Genomic DNA, 18,814 nt, shown 5'->3' with positions numbered 1-18,814 from the left:
TCTGGTTGACCCGAGGTGACGGTGAAGCGCTCCCTGCGATGGCCGGCGGGGACCGGGACTCCGGAAGTGGCTGCGTGTCCCCTCTGGGCAAGCTGCTTCTGCTTGTGAGGAGCTAGGGACGCATTACAAATCATTTCATTTCACTTTATGGGAAAAACCACGTTCGCATCCCTCTCCGTCCCCTGTGTCTTTGTAAGCTCTCCGTTTTCTTGTGGCCCGGAGCAGAGCTCAGCCCGTTTTGCGCTGGGTATCGATCTGGGGAATTTCCGAGCTACCGATGCTAGTCGCAGAGACTGCCGACAGAAGGGCTCCTTTGCTGCGGAGTTCCCTGATTCTTTGAGTCCTCGAGGCTCCAGAAAAGGAGGGCACGGGAAAGGCGGCAGCAAGGTCACGGTTAAGTCTAAACCCCTCCCCGGATGAGCAAAAGGCAGGGGCTTTCTCCCTGCTCTTGGCACAGCATCCTTCATGCACTTGGAGGGTTTTAGGGGCTTGGGGTGCTCCAGAGACAGCAACTGGGGCAGGCGCAGGGAGGGCAGAAGATCTGTGAGCAGGGAGGGAGCCTCCCGGGGCCACTGAATGGTTCCGCCTGGGCTCCTGACTTGGGTCTTTCCCTCTAGGATCTGGGACTCAGATCGGGATCTTGAGTGCGGTCTAACCAGTGGCAGAAACGGTGACAGACAGAAGCTGGGGGCCATGCTGCTGGACCAGAATTGGACTAAATGAAAGGGGCAGCAACGTTGGGATGGGGGCCAGTGGATGTTAGCAATAGTCATACCGCCTTCCCTTTGCGAAAGGCCTTCAGACGTGTCGCATTCATTGATTCTCAATGGAAAAAAAAACGTGCTTCTATCGTCCCCACTTTACGTACGAGGAAACTGAGGCTAAGAGGGGTTCATATGCAGGGGCGCCTGGGTGGCTCAGTCGGTTGAGCGTCCGACTTCGGCTCAGGTTCGTGAGTTCGAGCCCCGCGTCGGGCTCTATGCTGGCAGCTCGGAGCCCGGAGCCTGCTTCGGATTCCGTGTCTCCCCATCTCTCGGCCCCTCCCCTGCTCATGCTCTGTCTCTCAATAAGAAATAAGTGTTAAAAAGAAAAAATTTTTTTAAAAAGAGGGGTTCATATTCAGTATTCCCCCAGATCCCTCAGCGGGCAGAGGTGCCACGACGGGAACCCAGGGGAAGGACATAATGATGTTGTGATGGTGAGGCAAGAAACTTTGGGGGAGGAGGGAGGCCCTCTTCCTAACCCCCGCAGCATTTAATTTACAGCCAGATGATACAGCAAGTGGGGTGGCTTAGAGATGTCTTGACCCCAGCCCACAATGCCAATGAGAGCTGTCTTTTCCCAGGCCCCACCCCGCCCCGGGAATCCCAGGCCTCCCCAGGCCACCGGGAGGTCAATCAGATCCCTTTTTGTGAAAGAAACCCTCTTGTCCTGCCTTGTCCACAGAGTGGTCAGGTGGGTAAGGGTGGGTGGGTCAGGAGAGTGGCCGGCTCCTTGCCTCCTTGGCTTCCCGGAGCGTCCAGGGCAGACAGAGGCCAGAAGCCAGCCAAGGACACCCAGCTAGGGCCAGCCCTTTAAGGGAGCCAAGGGTCTGACTTGTCTTCGCATCAAGAAAACGACATTTCCTCACATGAGGATTTAGCCCCGTGGCCCTGGTGGAAAATTCCAGACTCTGGGAAGTGCCAGTTCTAGGTGGAGTCAGAGAGAGACAGAGAGAGACAGAGAGAGAGAGAGAGAGAGAGAACACAAGGCCAAAGGTGATGGGTCATAGTGGTAGTTATGGCTTTGGGTCCAGTACTTCTGGCCTCAAATCCCTCTTCTCCCATTTAGTGGCTCTGAGACTAGATTTCGTCATCTGAAAAGGGAGATAAGGACAGCAGCTACCTCACTGGATGGGAGGGGACAGCGCACAGGTGCGGTGGTTGGCAGAGACAGGGGCGAGGAGGGGCTGGGAGCCAGCATGAGCAAAGCCATCATTGCAACCGCGACAACTGCACGTGGGCGTTCGTGGAGAGCCCAGCACCAACCAGCACGCTCTGTTCCCAGCCAGGTGATGTTTATGACAACGCTCTGCAAGGTGAATCCCATGATCAACCCCATTTTACAGCTCCAATCCTGCCCAGGAGGGGCCCTGGGACCCTTTCCAGACTTTCTGCTTCCATTCCTATGCCCTGGAGAACCCCTCCCTCCCCCCCCCCACCCACCCCCCACACTTCATTGGCTACCCAGGTGTGGATGGGGCTCTAGGGCTTGGGTACCCTCAGGGTCCCGGGGCCCCCAGCCCCAAGTAGGTTGTGAGCAGGACCCTCTTCGCTGGGCCCAGCCTCTGCCCCTACCCCTGTCCCCTTGCCTCCCCCACCCTGCTCTGAGCTGCTTCTCCCACTGATGGACCCAGTTGGGCAGGCCCCGTTCTTGGTAGACCTTACCTCCCTCAGCACTAAGCACCTGGCAAGAACAGTGGTGAATAGCCACCGCCCAGATCTGGACTGAACAGAAGCTACCTCCCACCAGCCCCCTTCCTCCGACCGAACGCAGTTTGATCGGAGCCTGGAAGTCCCTCACAGACTGTAAGACTTGGACAAGTACCTGCCCTCTGGGCGTCGGCACCCTTGTCTGTGAAATGTGGGGTGGTAATACTGAGACTGGCCTCACGGGGGCGCTGCCAGAAAGAGTCAATGAGCTAATGCATGCGAACCTAGCACACAACTATTTTGCTCAAGCTCAGTATTGTCATGATCACTTTGCTAACAGTTAAAATGGGTGAGTTACAGAGAAGGGGCTTTCCACCTGGGTTCCCAAAAGCACAGAAAGAGGGCCACGGGGTGATAAGCTCAGACACCCCCGGCTTGTGTGGGTGCCAACTCCCTGAAGGTGACCTGTATCTTGTCCTTCCGTGTGGATCATATCCTAGAAAAATCTGATGTTTCACTGGCATATAGGCAGCTGCCGTTGGCTCCGTCTGCCTTCCCCTCTCCCCTGGTTTGTCTATGTCCTATAATCCTCTCTCTGCACCTTTGCACCTGCTGTTCCCTGCCTGGGATGCCCTTCCCTCCTCCTCATTCATTTGGATCTTGCCATTCTTCAAGGCCACCCCAAGCCCCTCTTCATTCGGGAGGACCCCTGGTGACCGCAGGTGGGCCCCTCCATTGAGTCACTTGGTCGGCCTTGCCCATCCGTGGCTGGTGTTCCTGACCGTCTATGGGCGTGCCCTCCTTCTTGAACTACCAGCACGTTTATCAAAGGCTGTGGCCAAAGCCCAACATTGTGACCACCCAGCACGCTAAAGGGGAGCGGAATATGCCACCCCAACATCTGCCCCTTTGGCCGAAGGATTATTTTGAGCTGATGATTTTTGAGAAGCAGCAGGAGACGCTCTAGAAACAGAGTAGAAGGGAAATCTGTATTTCTAAAGGAAATTTCCGTTAGAAAAGGTACCGGTCCCTGGAAGGGAGCTACTACCAGAGATAACTTTATTTTCGTCCGAGAGACTTCCCTGCAAAGCAAGGTAACATTTGTCTCGTATGCATTTCTTCTTCTCATCTTCCCGTGAACTGCTTCCTCCCCACCTAGAAGCCCCAAACCCCTATCCCTTTCCTGAGCTCAGGATGGCACATGAGTAAATCATCTGGCCGCTTTGGGAGTGATAGCTTTTCGTGACTCCCATGTGTACGTATACAACTACCCCCGCCTTTTCCTGTTGATCTGTCTTATGGCAATTGAATTCTTGGACCAGCCACAGAACCTGGACTAATAGGAGGGGAATTTTTTCCTCCCCAACAGTTCACGTACCAGACCCATTCGTCCCTGCAGAAGCTACTTAAGGACTCCAGTTCGCTTTAAGCTGTCGCCTCGAAACTGCCTAGAAAACCCAGCATTGGGCTAGTTGATTTGATGCATGACTCTGAACTTCAGAGGGGGCTGGAGACTTTCCCTGACGATGATGATGATTCCCTTCCAGTGACGGGGATCTTCCCTTCCCTCTCCTCCCAGGCTGGCCCGGGGCACCTTCACCCCAAGGTCCCAGCTCTGGCCTCTGACCTTACACAAATATCCTTCGGGAAGAAAAAAAAAAAAACAACAGGGAGGGGGATACGACATAAGAGACTCTTAAATACAGAGAACACACCAGCAGACCCGTGACTAAAATAGAACCCACCCTCAGCCGAATGATGATTCCTCCCCGTCTCTGAACAACGCTGGTTTATGTTTCATCACATTTGTTAATTCTAAGATCTGCTTATGCAATGGCTTTATTTCGGGTCTCTGGGGAACGGGCACAGGCTCTGAGATGGGAGTTGGAAGAGATTGCGAGGAGCTCTGGGCCTGCCAGCCTCGCCTCCCCGGGCCCCCCAACACGAGGCCAGCCCGCCCAGTGCCCTCACTGTGGTTTCCCAGCAAAGACCCAACGAGACTAGTCGTGCGGGACCTCCTAGGGCCACCCCCACCCCGGCCTCTGTCTCCCATCCCTAGTCCTTCAGTGAAAGCCCTCCGCCCGGGAGCCCTCCCCAGTGGCACCCTCGGTCCCTAAGCCTGTGGAAGAGGGCACAGTGAGACAGGAAGAGGAAAAAGGAAGCTACAGGCAAGGAGAGATGATGTGGGGGACACACTGCCCTGTGCGGTTTTGTTAAATCACTTTAGCGTAAGTTGAGAGTTTAGATGCAGACATTTGTCGGTGGCATCTGATCGTTTAAAATGACCCAGGAGCGGGGCGCCTGGGTGGCTCCGTCGGTTAAGTGCCCGACTTCAGCTCAGGTCATGGTCTCACGGCTTGTGAGTTCGAGTCCCGCGTCGGGCTCTGTGCTGAGGGCTCTGTGCTGACAGCTCGGAGCCTGGAGCCTGCTTCCAATTCAGTATCTCCCTCTCTCTCCGCCCCTCCCCTGCTCACGCTCTGTCTCTCTCTCCTTCAAAAATAAGTAAACATTTAAAAAAAAAAATTTTTTTTAATAAATAAAAATAAAACGACCCAGGGGCTGGTTCCGTCGGTAGAGCATGCGACCCTAGATCTCAGGGTTGTGAGTTCAAGCCCCACGTTGACTCCGTGGGGTCAGGGACCCAGGTCCTAGGAAGGCTTGTTTCCAAGTCCTCAGTCCAGCCAGAAGGAAAGGGACCCTGAAAGACGATTTGTGCGCATCCTTCTCCTCCCATTGGTCAAAACTGAGTCATGTGGCCATATTCAGTGACAAGGGAGGCTGGGAAATGTAGTCCTTTATTGCATGCAGCCCTAAGTGCAGCTAAGAGGGGTCAAGAGATATGAGAACAAATAGAAGCCTCCACCATAACCACGTGAGCTCACTTTTCCTGCACTCAGGTGGCCTTAAAGCCCCTCTCCACGCCCACCGCCCTGCCCGGCTCCTCCAGACCAGGGAACCTGGAGGGTATAAATTTTCTGTCCCTAAATGTGATCCAATGGAACCTGGTCCCCAAAAGATGGCGGGAAGGAGGTCAGCCAGAGCAGAGCAGGCGTCCGCACATCTCATTCCCCACCCCCCTGTCCCCGCTGCCCACCCTCCTCTTTTCCTTCTCCTCTCTATGCCCGGTGATGCTCTGCATTGGGCTCTGGGGAAAAAGAGTCAGGGAGATACTTTCGAACATGCAGACATGAGTTTGGGGGTTGGCAGGCTAAAGGGATAGGGTGGGGAGAAGGGGGGCCATCCTGGGGTGGGGGGCGGGGGGTTCATCCATGCTGTCACCCCCAGATGGCAGCCAGTTAGAGACATCCTGGAAAAGCAGGTGGCCCAGACGGGGAAGAGAGGCCAGGCGTCTGCCTCCGTGGAGCCTCAACCCACAGGGGCAGGTCAGTGCAGACCTCAGCTTGATCCAGAGCGAGGGACTCTGACCCATCACTTGCCCACAGCCCATGTGCTGCAGGAACTCTGAACCTTGTCCCCGCAGATGCCTCCCCAGGCTGCCTGGAAAACATGGGAGTTGACTCCGGTGACAGCTATCACCTACTACAAGTTCACCGCGTGCTAGAGACATGGCCCCAGCTACCCTCACTCCAGCCCCTCGACAGATCCTTCCAGAGGTCTTTCCTGACCCTCCAGAGGGTCAGGTCTTTCCAGAGAGAGGTGCCCCCATGCACTCACTTACTTTGAACGCTTAGGTGGAACTGAAGGGTGTGCGTGGAGATTACCTCCAGTTTCCGCCTCACGGACAGTCCCTTAGCATCTGAAATATCCTAGTTAGGAATCTGCTCTCCAGAAGGTATCACATAGGCGTTTAAAAAAATGTTTATTTATTTTTGAGAGAGAGAGAGGGAGGGGGGCTGGGGAGAGAGAGCGAGAATGCGAGCAGGGGAGGGGCGGGGGGGGCAGAGGATCTGAAGCAGCCTTTGCACTGACAGCAGAGAGCCCCACGTGGGGCTCGAACCCACGAACTGTGAGATCATGACCCAAGCGTTGGTCGGATGCTTAGCCGACTGAGCCACCCAGGAGCCCCTTTGGTACCAATTTTAATAACAGTACATATTTAAAATGCTAATGTGGGGGCACCCGGGTGACTCAGTCGGTTACGCATCCGACTTAGGCTTGGGTCATGATCTCACAGTTCGTGGGTTCAAGCCCCACGCCGGGCTCTGTGCGGACGGTGTGGAGCCTGCTGGGGATTCTCTCTCTCTGCCCCTCTTCTGCTCTCTCTCTCTCTCCTTCAAAATAAATGAATAAACTTAAAAAAAAATCGATACCACAGTTTATTCCTTAGCAAAGAACTGTTAGAAATGACTTTATTCTTAGGAGAAGCGTGAGGTGGTCAGAGAAGCCGACTGGCTAAAAGGTTCCCGGCAGTGAGCTCGGCAGCCTGGCACCTCCCCGGGGGTGCTCTGGGGCAAGACCCTGGGGTCTTGGTCCCCTCGCTCCTTGGACAGCCAGGCACGGGGGTCTGGCTTCTTTCGTATTTGTTTGCTAGTAAATATTGGGACATTTGGCGGAGTTAAGATCTGCTTTTGTTATAGCATTCCATCTGGTGGCAAGGCTGTTGGGGTGGCGGGTCTAGGAAGTCATCATCTGCCTCTAACCAGGGGTCCACATTTGTACCAGAAAACCCGGTTAGAACACATGCCCAATGGCAAGTGGTGGAGGCTGGCTGGGAACTAGGTCCGATCCTGGCACCGGCGCCCCCTAACCACCAACCCACACTGCCCTCCCACATTGCCTTCGGCTCGCTCCCACGTGTCTAGAGTTCTAGCCTTTACTCTAGACCCTGCCAGGCTCAGGCACTATGCTGGGTGCCCAAAGTGGCCACAAAGGGTGCCATCTTTGGGTGCCCCCTTTCAGTGGCCGCTGTAGCCCCCAAGCGGAAACTACGTGGGGCCCTCGGGCTGCGTCTGGCGGGTGGCGACGGTCGGATGATTCCTTTCACAAAACCAACTCTGAAACATAACCCGTTTCCGCATGGCGGCGGGGGAGGTGGGCTCGTTCTCATGTTGGCCGTTCGGGATTTTCCCAAGAGCCTTTGGCCCAGAGCAATAATGGATTTTCAACCAACAGGGACATCCCTGTAGCGACATCACCTTCTATTCTGCAAACTAATGCTTTCTTGGCAAGTTCTGGAAGGGGCCATCGCTTCCTCTAATTCCTCCTCTCCCCCAATCACCCAGCACGTGGGAGGGCCCCCTCACCCCGTGTATTGAGAAAACGCTGGTTCCTCGCCTGAGGGCAAGAGGGAGCCCCTCCAAGATCCCAGGTTGCAGGAGGGCCTAGCGAAGGCCTAGCCTTTGTCTTCAAACCTTTAACAATCTTCAGAGAAACGCTTCAGGGACCCCCAGGAGAGGACACAGGCAGGAATGGACACGCTGGCCGGGGGTGAGACGTGGGGTCGGGGCCCACCCTGGGGACGCCTGGGCTTCCCACGACACTCCTTGCAATGCGCTGGTTTAACCGTTACGCCCACGCCTCTCACTTGGCACAGTCTTTGTCTTGGGGAACCTGGGCAGACAACCCCCGAAGCAAGAGAAAGGGGGTCACGGGGCGGGGGGCGGGGAGGAAGAAGCCTGCGATGAAACGAAAAAAAAAGAACAGAAACAGACAAAGCAACAGGTCCACACAAGGGAGGCAAGGACAAGTCAGGAAGCGTGTTTAATTGGCATGGCACAGAAGACATACATGAGGAGCACGAGAGGAGGCCTGGGCACACTGCGGGGCCCCTGTCCGCCCCGGGGCCTCGCCCCGCCCCCACCGGCACCTCTAGGACAAGGGCCTGCTTCTTCCCCAGAGACAGACACCAGCGGATTCAGACAGGACAGCGGCCCCCAAAAGAGGCCCCGAGGGGGTCGGAAAGGCAAAGAGGCAAACAGAAAGAACACGACCATAGCCAGGAAACGTTGCTTTTGTTTTGTTTTGTTTTGTTTTTTTGGTAAGAGTTGTCCAAACTCCTTTACAAAGTTGCAGGCTCTGGGTCGGGGGGCGGGGAACGTGACCACTCAGACTGCCCTGCCCCACTGGCCTTCGACCTCTGCAAGGTGACTGCGACGCCCACGCCCACTCCCCACTTCCCCCTTCGCCCTGTGAGGGACAGACACTTGCTCCCATCTGAGGGACAGAGGAACTGAGCGGGAGCCACTTGCCCCGAGCCTCAGAGAAAGCTGGTCACTGAGTCCAACTGGGAGCAGGTGGCTGTCCCCGGAGCCATGGGCCGGGGCCACCGTCAAGATGCAGGAAAAACAGAACGGCACAGGCTGTGGGGCGAGGCGAGGCGGATTCTGCGTTTGTCCCAGGCCTGGGCAGTAGACAGGAGCCTGAGCCTAGAGGCCAAGACAGAAGATGGGACCAGCTGTTTATTCAACAAAAGCCTTTTATTCATTCAAAAATCAACCATTGGGTTTATTCCGCAGATATTAAAAAAAGGGGGGAGGGCAAGGCTTCCCATCACGGCGCCCTTATGCTCATTAACTTGCTAGCCCTGGGGGAGACCTAGAAGAGGGGCACCTCGGACACACACTGCCAGTCACGGGAGGTTGGGGCCCAGGGCACCTCCCGCTGTCCCCCCTCCAATCTCCGGTTGGGCCTGACGGGGTCCCCACATGCCTTTGCAGCTCCCGGCCACCAGGGGGCGCGCCCGCGTTCCCTCGGACCCCGGAGGCTCCGCGGGGAACCGGGTGGCTTTTCGCTGGGCCCGCAGAGGGACTCTCTCCAGGGAGAGGGTGTCTCTCCCGGGGGAGATCTAGGGCACCCCCCCCCGCCTTCCTCCCCTCAGAGAAGAGACGCGTTCCCGAAAGCCCAGGTGTCGTCTGGGAAGTTGGCTGTCAAAGTGAAAAGCATCTCGGGGAAAGGAGGACACGCGCGTTTGCCTTGACATTGAACGTTGCCTGGTTAAATATCAGGAAGTCTGTCATTCTGGTCAATGCCATCAACAGAGTGGGGAGCGGACACTGTGGGGGAGAGGCCAGGGCCGCTGCTCCTGGGCCAGGGAGCGAGGAGCGAGGAGCGAGGGCCAGCGGAGGGACTGAGAGCCTGGCCTTCGGTGGGTCTGGAATCCCCAGAGAGCAGCATGTGACCCACCTGGGCCTGCGGGGGGGGGGGGGGGGTGAATCGGTGCCGGGGACAGAGGCCCGCAGCTGCTCAGGTTCCATATCTGGAGGCCTGGTGAGAGGAGGGGACACAACTGTCCCTGCCCGGCCACCTCGGGCACAAATGCCCAGTATCCAGCACCTTGCCCAACAAGAAGGGCGGCCCTTCCCTGCAGCTCTGGGCCGTCCCCGGGACACGGACCCGAGGTGCGCCTGAGCCACGGGTCCACGGTCCCGCCTGCTAAGGCCAAAAGCCCCACCCGTGGCTCCAAACTAAACGGCCAAAGGGCAAGAATGGAGAAAGAAGGCCTCACAGACACCTGCTCCTCAGACACCCCGGAATCGATGCCCATGCCGGAGCTGGCGGGATCCGTCACTCCTGACCCTGGGTGGTCCTGGGCTACGAGTCCCTCACCGAGATGGTGCCTCTAGCACTGGGCTGTGCGACTGCTCCTTCCCACTGGGCCAGAGATGCACATCGAGGCTCAGGCAGAAGGCAGGGGAGGAATGCCACGCGGGGAACCACCCCCCCACGCAACCCCAAGCCACCAAGTTCATCCCAACCTGCAAAGTCGCCTGTGAGAGCTGAAGCGCTCCCCGTGCCTGCGCGATCCGGGGGCTTACAGTGGACGCAGAGCACAGCCCGAGGCTCTGCTGAGCAAGAAAGGAGTCTGGGACGAGCTGAGCGGTCCGGCCAGCGGGAAGGGACACGCAAGGCCCGCCCCAGCAGCGCCGCTCTCTGGCGGAGGGTCTGTCGGCTGAGGGTTAATTGGCAGACGCTCTGGCCTCCCGGGAAAGTGCAAAGTGAGAACCAAGGACAATTCAAAGTGAGAACTGAAGGCCAGCTTTTTCTCTCCCAGGGCTGGGGCAAGCAAGAAAGGGGACAGGCTGCTGAGTTTGCCAAGAAGCAGGAATTCGAGACTCAGGCCTGGCCCTAAATAGTCTGGGAGGCTGCTTCTCAGTCCGGGAGCCTTCCCTGGAAGAGGACTGGTTCTGGGCCAAAAAAAAAAGACAGCCCGAGAGTCCAGGAGGGACCAGGAAGAGCTGAAGAGAGAACAAGGTAGGTCATCTGATCCCGCACACAACCACCAGTGGCTTCCATGTCCCTGAAGACTTGTGCCAAGAGACAGGAGAGGGCCGCACACCGTGCCCGTGCCTGCTGGGGCCTGGCAAACAGCCGAAGACCGCAGAATCATAAATGCAAGAAACCCGGGCTCACAATGACACGGCGTCGGTGTGGATACAGGAAACTTCCAGATCGACCAGCCCAAGCCTCCTGGTTCTGCCGCTGGGGTAGCTGGGGCCCAGAGAGGGCAGGGGGCTGCCTGTGATCGCAGAGCAAGGGCCAGCCGCAGGCTCCCGGAGAGGCTCCCTGGCCTCTGACTTTCCTGGTGGCGGTTCTGGGGCCACCCGGTCTCAGTGGCAGGCAGCGTCACAAGCTTCCTATGAGCACATTTGGGCTGCAGCCCCAAGGGACAGCCACTATCAGACTGGACCGTCTGCGGCCCTTCCCTCCTGCCCTCCCTCCCAGCGTTTAAGCTGAGAGAGGAAAGGGAAGGGGGAGGCCACGTGATCTACGGGACAAGGCAGACGGGCGGGCAGAAAAGCAAGTGGGAGAGAACCGAAGGACGCTCTTCAAAACCCACCAAGGAGGGAGAAGGAAACTTTCCTCTGCTCACCGGCTTGCCAAGAGCGTCCTCCCCCGCCGCCTTTCCTTACGCACCCCATCCCACCTTCCGGGCTCCCAGTCCCCAGGCTGCTGCAAGCGCCAAGCAAGAGTGGAGAAACCAAAAGACGTCCCCTGTTTGTCCTCAGAAAAGATGCTCTGGACCCAGAAGAGGAACAGAAGGGGGAGTATGGACAGGAAGCAGAGAAAAGGGGTTCAAGAAGGAGGCATTCGGGCTGGGGGAACAGTGCATTAGCCATTTAAGAAACCCACCCTTCCCCTCTCCAAACATCAAGCACAGTATCTGAAAAAAAAAAAAAAAAGAAGAAGAAGAAGAGAAAAAGAAAAAAAAGGTTTTTGGCTTCTCGGCCGCTTCAGGCCACCATTCTCTCCGGCGCAGGTGGGCGAGGGCGTGCGCGTATAAACGGTAGGCCCCGCATCCCTGGGAACTTTGGACACACGAGGCAGCAGCAACAGTTAACAACCAATAAATAAAAGATATCAATTATATATGTATAAAAAAAAAAACCTCACTTTCCCCACAAAAAGCACAATACTGTTATCACAAAAAAAAAAAAAATCATCATCATCATAATTAATCATCCTTGCCACGCAGGTGGTCTGGCTACACGAGGGATGGGACGACAAATAACGCGAATCGGGCAGGCCCCCGCCAATGCCCCCGAGCACACCGTGGCCGAGGCCGTGACTCCCCGTGGCCTCTCCAGCTGCCGAAGGACAGCCGAGGCGGGAGGCAGTCTTCTCTGAGGTCTACGGCAGCCTTCTCCCCATCTGTCAGTCTGTATCTTCTAGGACAGAAGGTGGTTGTTTTTTTCTTTTTTTTCTTTTTTTTTTTCCCTTTGTCAATGTCTGTTTGAAATAAAAAAAAAAAAAAAAAAGCACACGCACGGGAGAGCAGGAAGGACCCAGAGGCTGCCCGCGAAGCAGCCGAGGCCTTGGTTTTGCAGAGGGCTGTAGCCTTTTCCGTTTCGTGTCGGTTTCTGGACAAGCAGAGGTTGTTGGCAATTGGAGACAGTGGCTTCAGGCGGCGGTGGGTGCAGGGCAGGGGGGAGGAGAGCCGGGCCCCGCGGCTCCAGGGCAGCCCGGCCGGGTGTAGATGCGGAGAGAGGCTGGGGGAACACAGGAGGGTGGCGTTGGGGGCGGAGGTGGCCTCATGGCACGGGAGGAGGTGAGTGGTTCCCAGGCATCTGGAAGACACAAGGAGGTGAGAGGTGCGGAGCTGGCTGGCTGCCCGGGACCCACGCCCACGGAGCCGGCAGGGGAGCCAACTGGAGGGCCGGGGGGCATTCCGTCAGAAGTCCTAAAACTCAGCGTGCGCACCCTCGGACCCACCTGTTTGGCACTTCGCATGTCTCCTTAAGAAGCAAAGGAGGCCTTTCCCACAGTATCATCTGCGATAGCGACACACAAAGGGAGGGAGCGAGCTAGGGAGCTGGTCGGATAAATGAGGGCGCAGCCCTAGGATCAGATAACTTGCAGCCACGAAGGCCGAGGCGTGGCGTGGCCGACAGGCACAGAAGATGTTCAACAGGCTTCGTCACCGGGGACACACAAATAAACCCCACAATGAGACACCACCCCACACCTGCCGGGATGGCTATCCTCCACACGCGGGGACGTCGCAAGTGCTGGCCAGGGCCTGGAGACGTTAGGACCCTCACCCTTGCTGGTGGCAGTGCAAACGATGGCACCCGAAAGGTTCAACACAGTTACCGTGGGATCTAGCAGTTTCCCTCCCAGGTAAAAAAGGAACGAGGTCCTGATACCCGCTCCGACAAGGAGCCCCGAAGACGTTACGCGAAGTGAAAGGTACCGCGCGCCAAAAGCCGCGTGTTGCACTTATGTGAGAGACTGCGTTCCGATGACACGTCCCAAGTAGGCAAATCCATAGAGACAGAAGGCAGGCTGAGGCTGCCTGCCGGGGGCTGGGTTGGAGGCGGGATGGGGCGAAAGTGCTTAATAGACGTGAAGGTGGGTTTTTGCTTCCTTTCTTTTGAGAGAGAGAGAGAGAGCACACAAGCGGGGATGGGACAGAGAGAGGGAGAAAAAGAGGATCCCAAGCAGACTCCACACTGTCAGCACAGAGCCCGACGCGGGGCTCGAACTCACGGACTGTGAGATCATGACCCGAGCCGAAGTCGGATGCCTTAACTGACTGAGCCACCCAGGCGCGCCCGGCGTCGGACTCTCGATCTCAGCTCAGGTCTTGATCTCAGGGTCAAGTCTGAAGCCCCGCGAGGGTATGGAGCCTCCTTTAAATAAATAAAATCAAATGGTTAATTTGGGGGTGCCTGGCTGGCTCAGTCAGTAGAACGCGTGACTCCTGATCTCAGGGTTGTAAGTTCAAGCCCCAGGTTACTTTAAAAAAAAAAAAAAATCTTAAAAAACATTTTTTTTAATGCAATGGTTCATTTTATGTCATGCGACTTTCGCCTCAGTATGTTTTTGAAAAAAGCAGCACGGAGGACCGGGCTGCCTGCCACCGTCTGCACGATCCACAGATCCTTCCCGTAACCCTGGTCCACTTAAATCCCAAGTCCCTGCTGCCCCGAACGCACGGGGTAGGCGTCTGATCCAAAAGGGGTCATTTCCCAGATCTGTGTGACATGACCAGAAAGCATCGGCTGGGCTGGGCTAGTCAGCAGCTACGTGGTGGTGACCCGAAGGAGCAGGCAGGCCCCACGGGAGCAGAGTTGGGGTGGCCGCCGGGGTGCAGGTGAAGGGAAGGGTCCTCCCTGTGCCGACCCCGGGGCGCTTGGCTGAGTTTCCAATCCCGTGCCCTGCCTTCTGTGGCCAATCTGTGAACCCTTGCGATCCCCAGCACTGGACCTGCTGCTTCAAACCGCAAACACAACGGAACCCATCAAATGCGTTTAAATCCATAAATCCGTGATTGGTCCCTTCTAAAGGATGTTAGAAACCCACCTGTTTTTGAAAAGCTGGAAGCCAGGAAGAATCGAGTATCTATCCTGCCTTTCCTTTAGAAATGAGGCTGCAGTAACCACACCATCGATGAGGGGGAAGTTTCCCAGTAGAGTAACAACCGAGCTAACCACAAAGAAGGACGGACAGCTCTGGAACACCACCTACTGAATGAATGAATGAATGCACGCATGCGTGAATGAACGAATGAATGAAGGGCTCGTCACCAGTGGCTGCCAACGTCACCAGACCTCATGTGATGCCTGGTGGACACACAAAGCCCCCTTCGGGAGGTGCTCTCGTCAAAAGTGGGTCAAAGTGAGTGCCGGGCAAGCCTGCCCATCTAAGTGCCCATTTCCAGGAAGAACAGGAAACTGAAGAACATGTTAAAACCACCCACGGGGGCCCAATCAGCAAACCGCGAGGTAGGAGACCCCACGGAATGTATTTCTCGACAAACAGCAAAGCAAAAGAAAGGGGAGGGGGAGACATTAAAATGAACGTGAGAGACCTATCAGCCAGTTACAATAGGTGGAATTCATTCTGATTCTGTTTCCAAGAAACAAAACATTGCGAGGCCACAGGAAATGGGAAGACTAGCTTAGCTGCAGACCGGGGGGTATCAGGGAATTAGTACTGGGTTTTTTTTTTTCGCTATTATGGACTCTATATAAAGAAATGTTATCTTGGGGCGCCTGGGTGGCTCAGTCGGTTGAGCGGCCGACTTCGGCTCAGGTCACGATCTCGCAGTTCGTGGGTTTGAGCCCCGCGTCGGGCTCTGTGCTGATGTCTCGGAGCCTGGAGCCTGCTTCGGATTTTGCGTCTCCCTCTCTCTCTGTCCCTTCCCTGCTTACACTCTGTCTCTCTCACTCTCATAAATAAAAAAAAAACAACAACAGAAGTTTTTAAAAAACCCACCTCATGGGGCACCTGGGTGGCTCAGTCAGTTAAGTGTCTGACTCTTGATTTCAGCTCTACTCATGATCTCATAGGTTCACGGGTTCGAGTCCCGCATTGGGATCTGTGCTGACAACGCGGAGCCTGCTTGGGATTCTCGCTCTCCGCCCCTCCCCTGCTCACAAGCACGCGCTCTCTCTCTCTCAAAATAAATAAATAAACAACAACAACAACAAAATCCACCTTAAGATTTCCAACAACCTACGTGTCCCAAGCACAGGCCTAGGTCAAGTACGGCCCAGCCACACAACAGAATACTATGCAGCTATTAGAAATGATGGCCTCGAACATTTTTACCGATGCGGGAAATATACAGGATCTCCGTTCCTCAGCGGTTCAGTGAATTATATAACAGGAGCTTATCTAACAATTATGATACATCAGGAATCTGTGAATAAATATGAAATGATGGAACACAAGTTGGATATAATTACCATCCAGTAGGTTTGAGGACAAGCCTAAGAAAAGGAGGAAGGCAATTTTCAGGGCGAGCTTATAGGAAGGTTGTGTGAAAAGTCTGTCATGAAAATAAAGTAGCATGTTTTCGGCCGCCATGTTGCCGGTGAGGGTAAAATGGGTCCCTCCATAAATGGTGTGAAGGAAAGCCAGTGTAGACACAGCATGAAGTGGACTTTGTGCCAACTTGGGTAAAATATGTTAAAAATCTCTTTTCTTTGGGGGCGCCTGGGTGGCTCAGTCGGCTGAGCGTCTGACTTCGGCTCAGGTCATGATCTCGCGGTTTGTGGGTTCGAGCCCCGCGTCGGGCTCTGTGTTGACAGCTCAGAGCCTGGAGCCTGCTTCATATTCTGGGTCTCCCTCTCTCCCTCTCTCTCTGCCCCTCCCCTAGTCACGCTCTGTTTCTTTCTCTCTCTCTCTCTGACTCTCAAGAATAAATAAACATTAAAAAAAATTCTTTTTTTAATTTCTTTTCTTGGGGCACCTGGGTGGCTCAGTCGGTTAAGCGTCTGACTTCGGGCTCAGGTCGTGATCTCATGAGTTCGAGCCCCGTGTCGGGCTCTCTGCTGTTAGCACAGAGCCCACTTCAGGTCCCCTCTCCCTGTCTCTCTGCCCCTCCCTTTCTCTCTCTCTCTCTCTCAAAAATAAACATAAAAAAAAACTATTAAAAAAATCTCTTTTCCTAGTGTTAAGTTGCCAAAAGAAAACAGAAACATTCCCTATAAGTTGTTCATTAAAAACAAAAAACAAAAAAACCAACCGCCAACATATGGTTATGAGCTCATTGCTGCTGGGGAAATACAAACCCATATGTGTTCACAGAAAACCGTGAGACGGAAACAATTAGGGTGATTCCAAAATAATCACCTGCTGTAAAGAGACTAATGACGCCATGTGACTTTTTCTGGGGGACAGAAACATCAAGAACCTCTGTGCAGACCGCTTCTTCCACGGCCTGCAGGAGACCAAGCAACATTGTCACGTGACAGCTGCCACGGAGGCCACTGGCGACATTTACCACACAAAAGGAGCCTCTGGGAGGGGCGCCTGGGTGGCTCAGTCGGTTGAGCGTCCGACTTCGGCTCAGGTCACGATCCCGCGGTCCGTGAGTTCGAGCCCCGCGTCGGGCTCTGTGCTGACGGCTCGGAGCCTGGAGCCTGTTTCAGATTCTGCGTCTCCCTCTCTCTCTGCCCCTCCCCCGTTCATGTTGTCTCTCCCTGTCTCAAAAATAAATAAGCGTTAAAAAAAATTTATGGGGCGCCTGGGTGGCGCAGTCGGTTAAGCGTCCGACTTCAGCCAGGTCACAATCTCGCGGTCCGGGAGTTCGAGCCCCGCGTCGGGCTCTGGGCTGATGGCTCAGAGCCTGGAGCCTGTTTCCGATTCTGTGTCTCCCTCTCTCTCTGCCCCTCCCCCGTTCATGCTCTGTCTCTCTCTGTCCCAAAAATAAATAAACGTTGAAAAAAAAAAAATTTAAAAAAAAAAAATTTAAAAAAAGAAAAAAAAGGAGCCTCTGGGAGATGTGACAGAGGATCATACGCACCGTGGGATCCAGAGGTACACACTGGGCTCTTCTGAGATTAGAGAAGGGACTGTGATGACTCCTTTAGAAACCGGTTTGATTACCTATCCCCATGCTGACCCAGTTACTGAGGATTCAGTTTTCGTGAGCGTTCAATTCTTTTTGGATCACCCCGGACACAAAAACGCACACAGCGGTTCTATCTGGGGAATACACGAAGGCTTGTAAAAATAAACTTTTTGTAGGCAGGTGTTCTTCTTCAACGTTTTTGTTTTTTTTTTTTAAGATCTTATTTTCAGGTATACCCAGCGCGAGGCTCAGACTCCCGACCCTGAGATCAAGAGTCACGTGTTCCACCGGACTGAGCCAGCCAGGAGCCCCTCAACCCGTTCTGTGACGTCTCTTCAGTGAAAAAAGGATTTCTTGTGTAAAACAGTCACCACCCTCATCATCAGAAAAGCTCCGGAACGGCATAAGCCTCCGGAAGAAAGTTATCAGCAAACCAAATCTGACGATACATCAAAAGGATTAGCACACCTCCGGAAGTGGAGTTTTATTCTGAGAACGCAAGGGTGACTTAGCATTCAAAAACCACGGGGCGCCTGGGTGGCTCAGTCGGTCGAGCGGCCGACTTCGGCTCAGATCATGGTCTCGAGGTCCGTGAGTTCGAGCCCCGCTTCGGGCTCTGTGCTGACCGCCCAGACAGAGCCCGGAGCCTGCTTTGGATTCTGTCTCATGGACCCCTCCCCTGCTCACGCTCTGTTCTCTCTGTCTCTTAGAAATGAATAAACGTTTAAAAAAAAAGTAAAAAATAATTAAAATAAAATAAAAAATAACTCCTGGCGAACTAGAAAGGGAAACTTTCTAAATCTGACAAAACCTTCCAGCAGAAGACCTATACCAGACATCCTAATAATAATTACCGGATTAATTCTAAATTAACTAATCTAATAGTCAATTCTTGAAACTTTTCCCCCAAGACCAAGAGTGAGACGGGAATGCTCATCTATCTTCTCTACTCCTAGGGGGCACTGTGCTGCAGGCCCAGCCAGTGCAAGGAAGCAGGGCAAAGAAACAGATGACGGAAAGAAAGCAGGGAAAGAAAGAAAGCATAGAAAAATCCCAAAGAATCAAAGGCAGACTCTTAGATTTGACAAATGACATTAGCAGGATCATAGATATATGATTAATCTACAAAACCCCTGTGAATTTCAGGGCGCCTGGGTGGTTCAGTCGGTTGAGCATCTGACTCTTGATTTTGGCTCGGGCCATGATCCCAGGGTCGTGGGATCGAGCCCCGCGTCAGGCTCTGCACTCAGCATGGTGCCTGTCTGGGATTCTCTCTACGACGCATAACAGAGAAGAGGAAGGAGAGAATGAGGAAGAAAAAGGGAGACAGTTCTCTTCCAGAACGGAGGTGTCCTGCCCCGCCCCCCACCCCAGGCCCCAGGTCCCCCTCCACTCACCCCCGCTCTGGGCCGTGGACTATACCAGCCCGTCATAGAGGGACAGCGCCTGCACGATGGAGGGGTCTGCCTTGGATCCCTCCTGGAACTCCTGTAGGGTCAGCTTCCCGTCGGCGTTCTGCAAGCAGAGAGAGAAAGACAGACAGCTAAAGGTGGAGGGACGACCAGCCTCTTAGGAGAGGGGCCTCCGGGCCGGACCCCGAACATCCCCTCCCCAAGCCCGGCCCGGGACTGGCCGAGAGACAGCTTCGAAACAAAGTCAGGTCAGGAGGGAGGCGGTGTCGCTCACTAGGTAAGAGGGCTCG

The 18,814-nt window shown here is 54.9% G+C and overlaps 1 protein-coding gene across 1 annotated transcript in view; it reads right to left on the bottom strand.

Annotated features, from left to right (window-relative positions):
- Window positions 1-18,528: 18,528 nt before the first annotated feature.
- The window catches only part of NCS1 (neuronal calcium sensor 1), a 41,398-nt gene continuing 41,112 nt past the window's right edge, over window positions 18,529-18,814 (bottom strand). Inside the window, exon 7 of the mRNA XM_047100261.1 lies at window positions 18,529-18,627. Within this exon, the coding sequence (XP_046956217.1) occupies window positions 18,529-18,627 (99 nt within the window). The remainder of the gene's footprint in view (window positions 18,628-18,814) is intronic.

Source organism: Lynx rufus, unplaced genomic scaffold (assembly GCF_022079265.1).
Source record: "Lynx rufus isolate CCGP_SWC_20201006 ecotype Redwood Valley unplaced genomic scaffold, mLynRuf1.p SCAF_10, whole genome shotgun sequence".
Taxonomy (NCBI): domain Eukaryota; kingdom Metazoa; phylum Chordata; class Mammalia; order Carnivora; family Felidae; genus Lynx; species Lynx rufus.
This window is presented reverse-complemented; position numbering and strand designations above follow the sequence as displayed.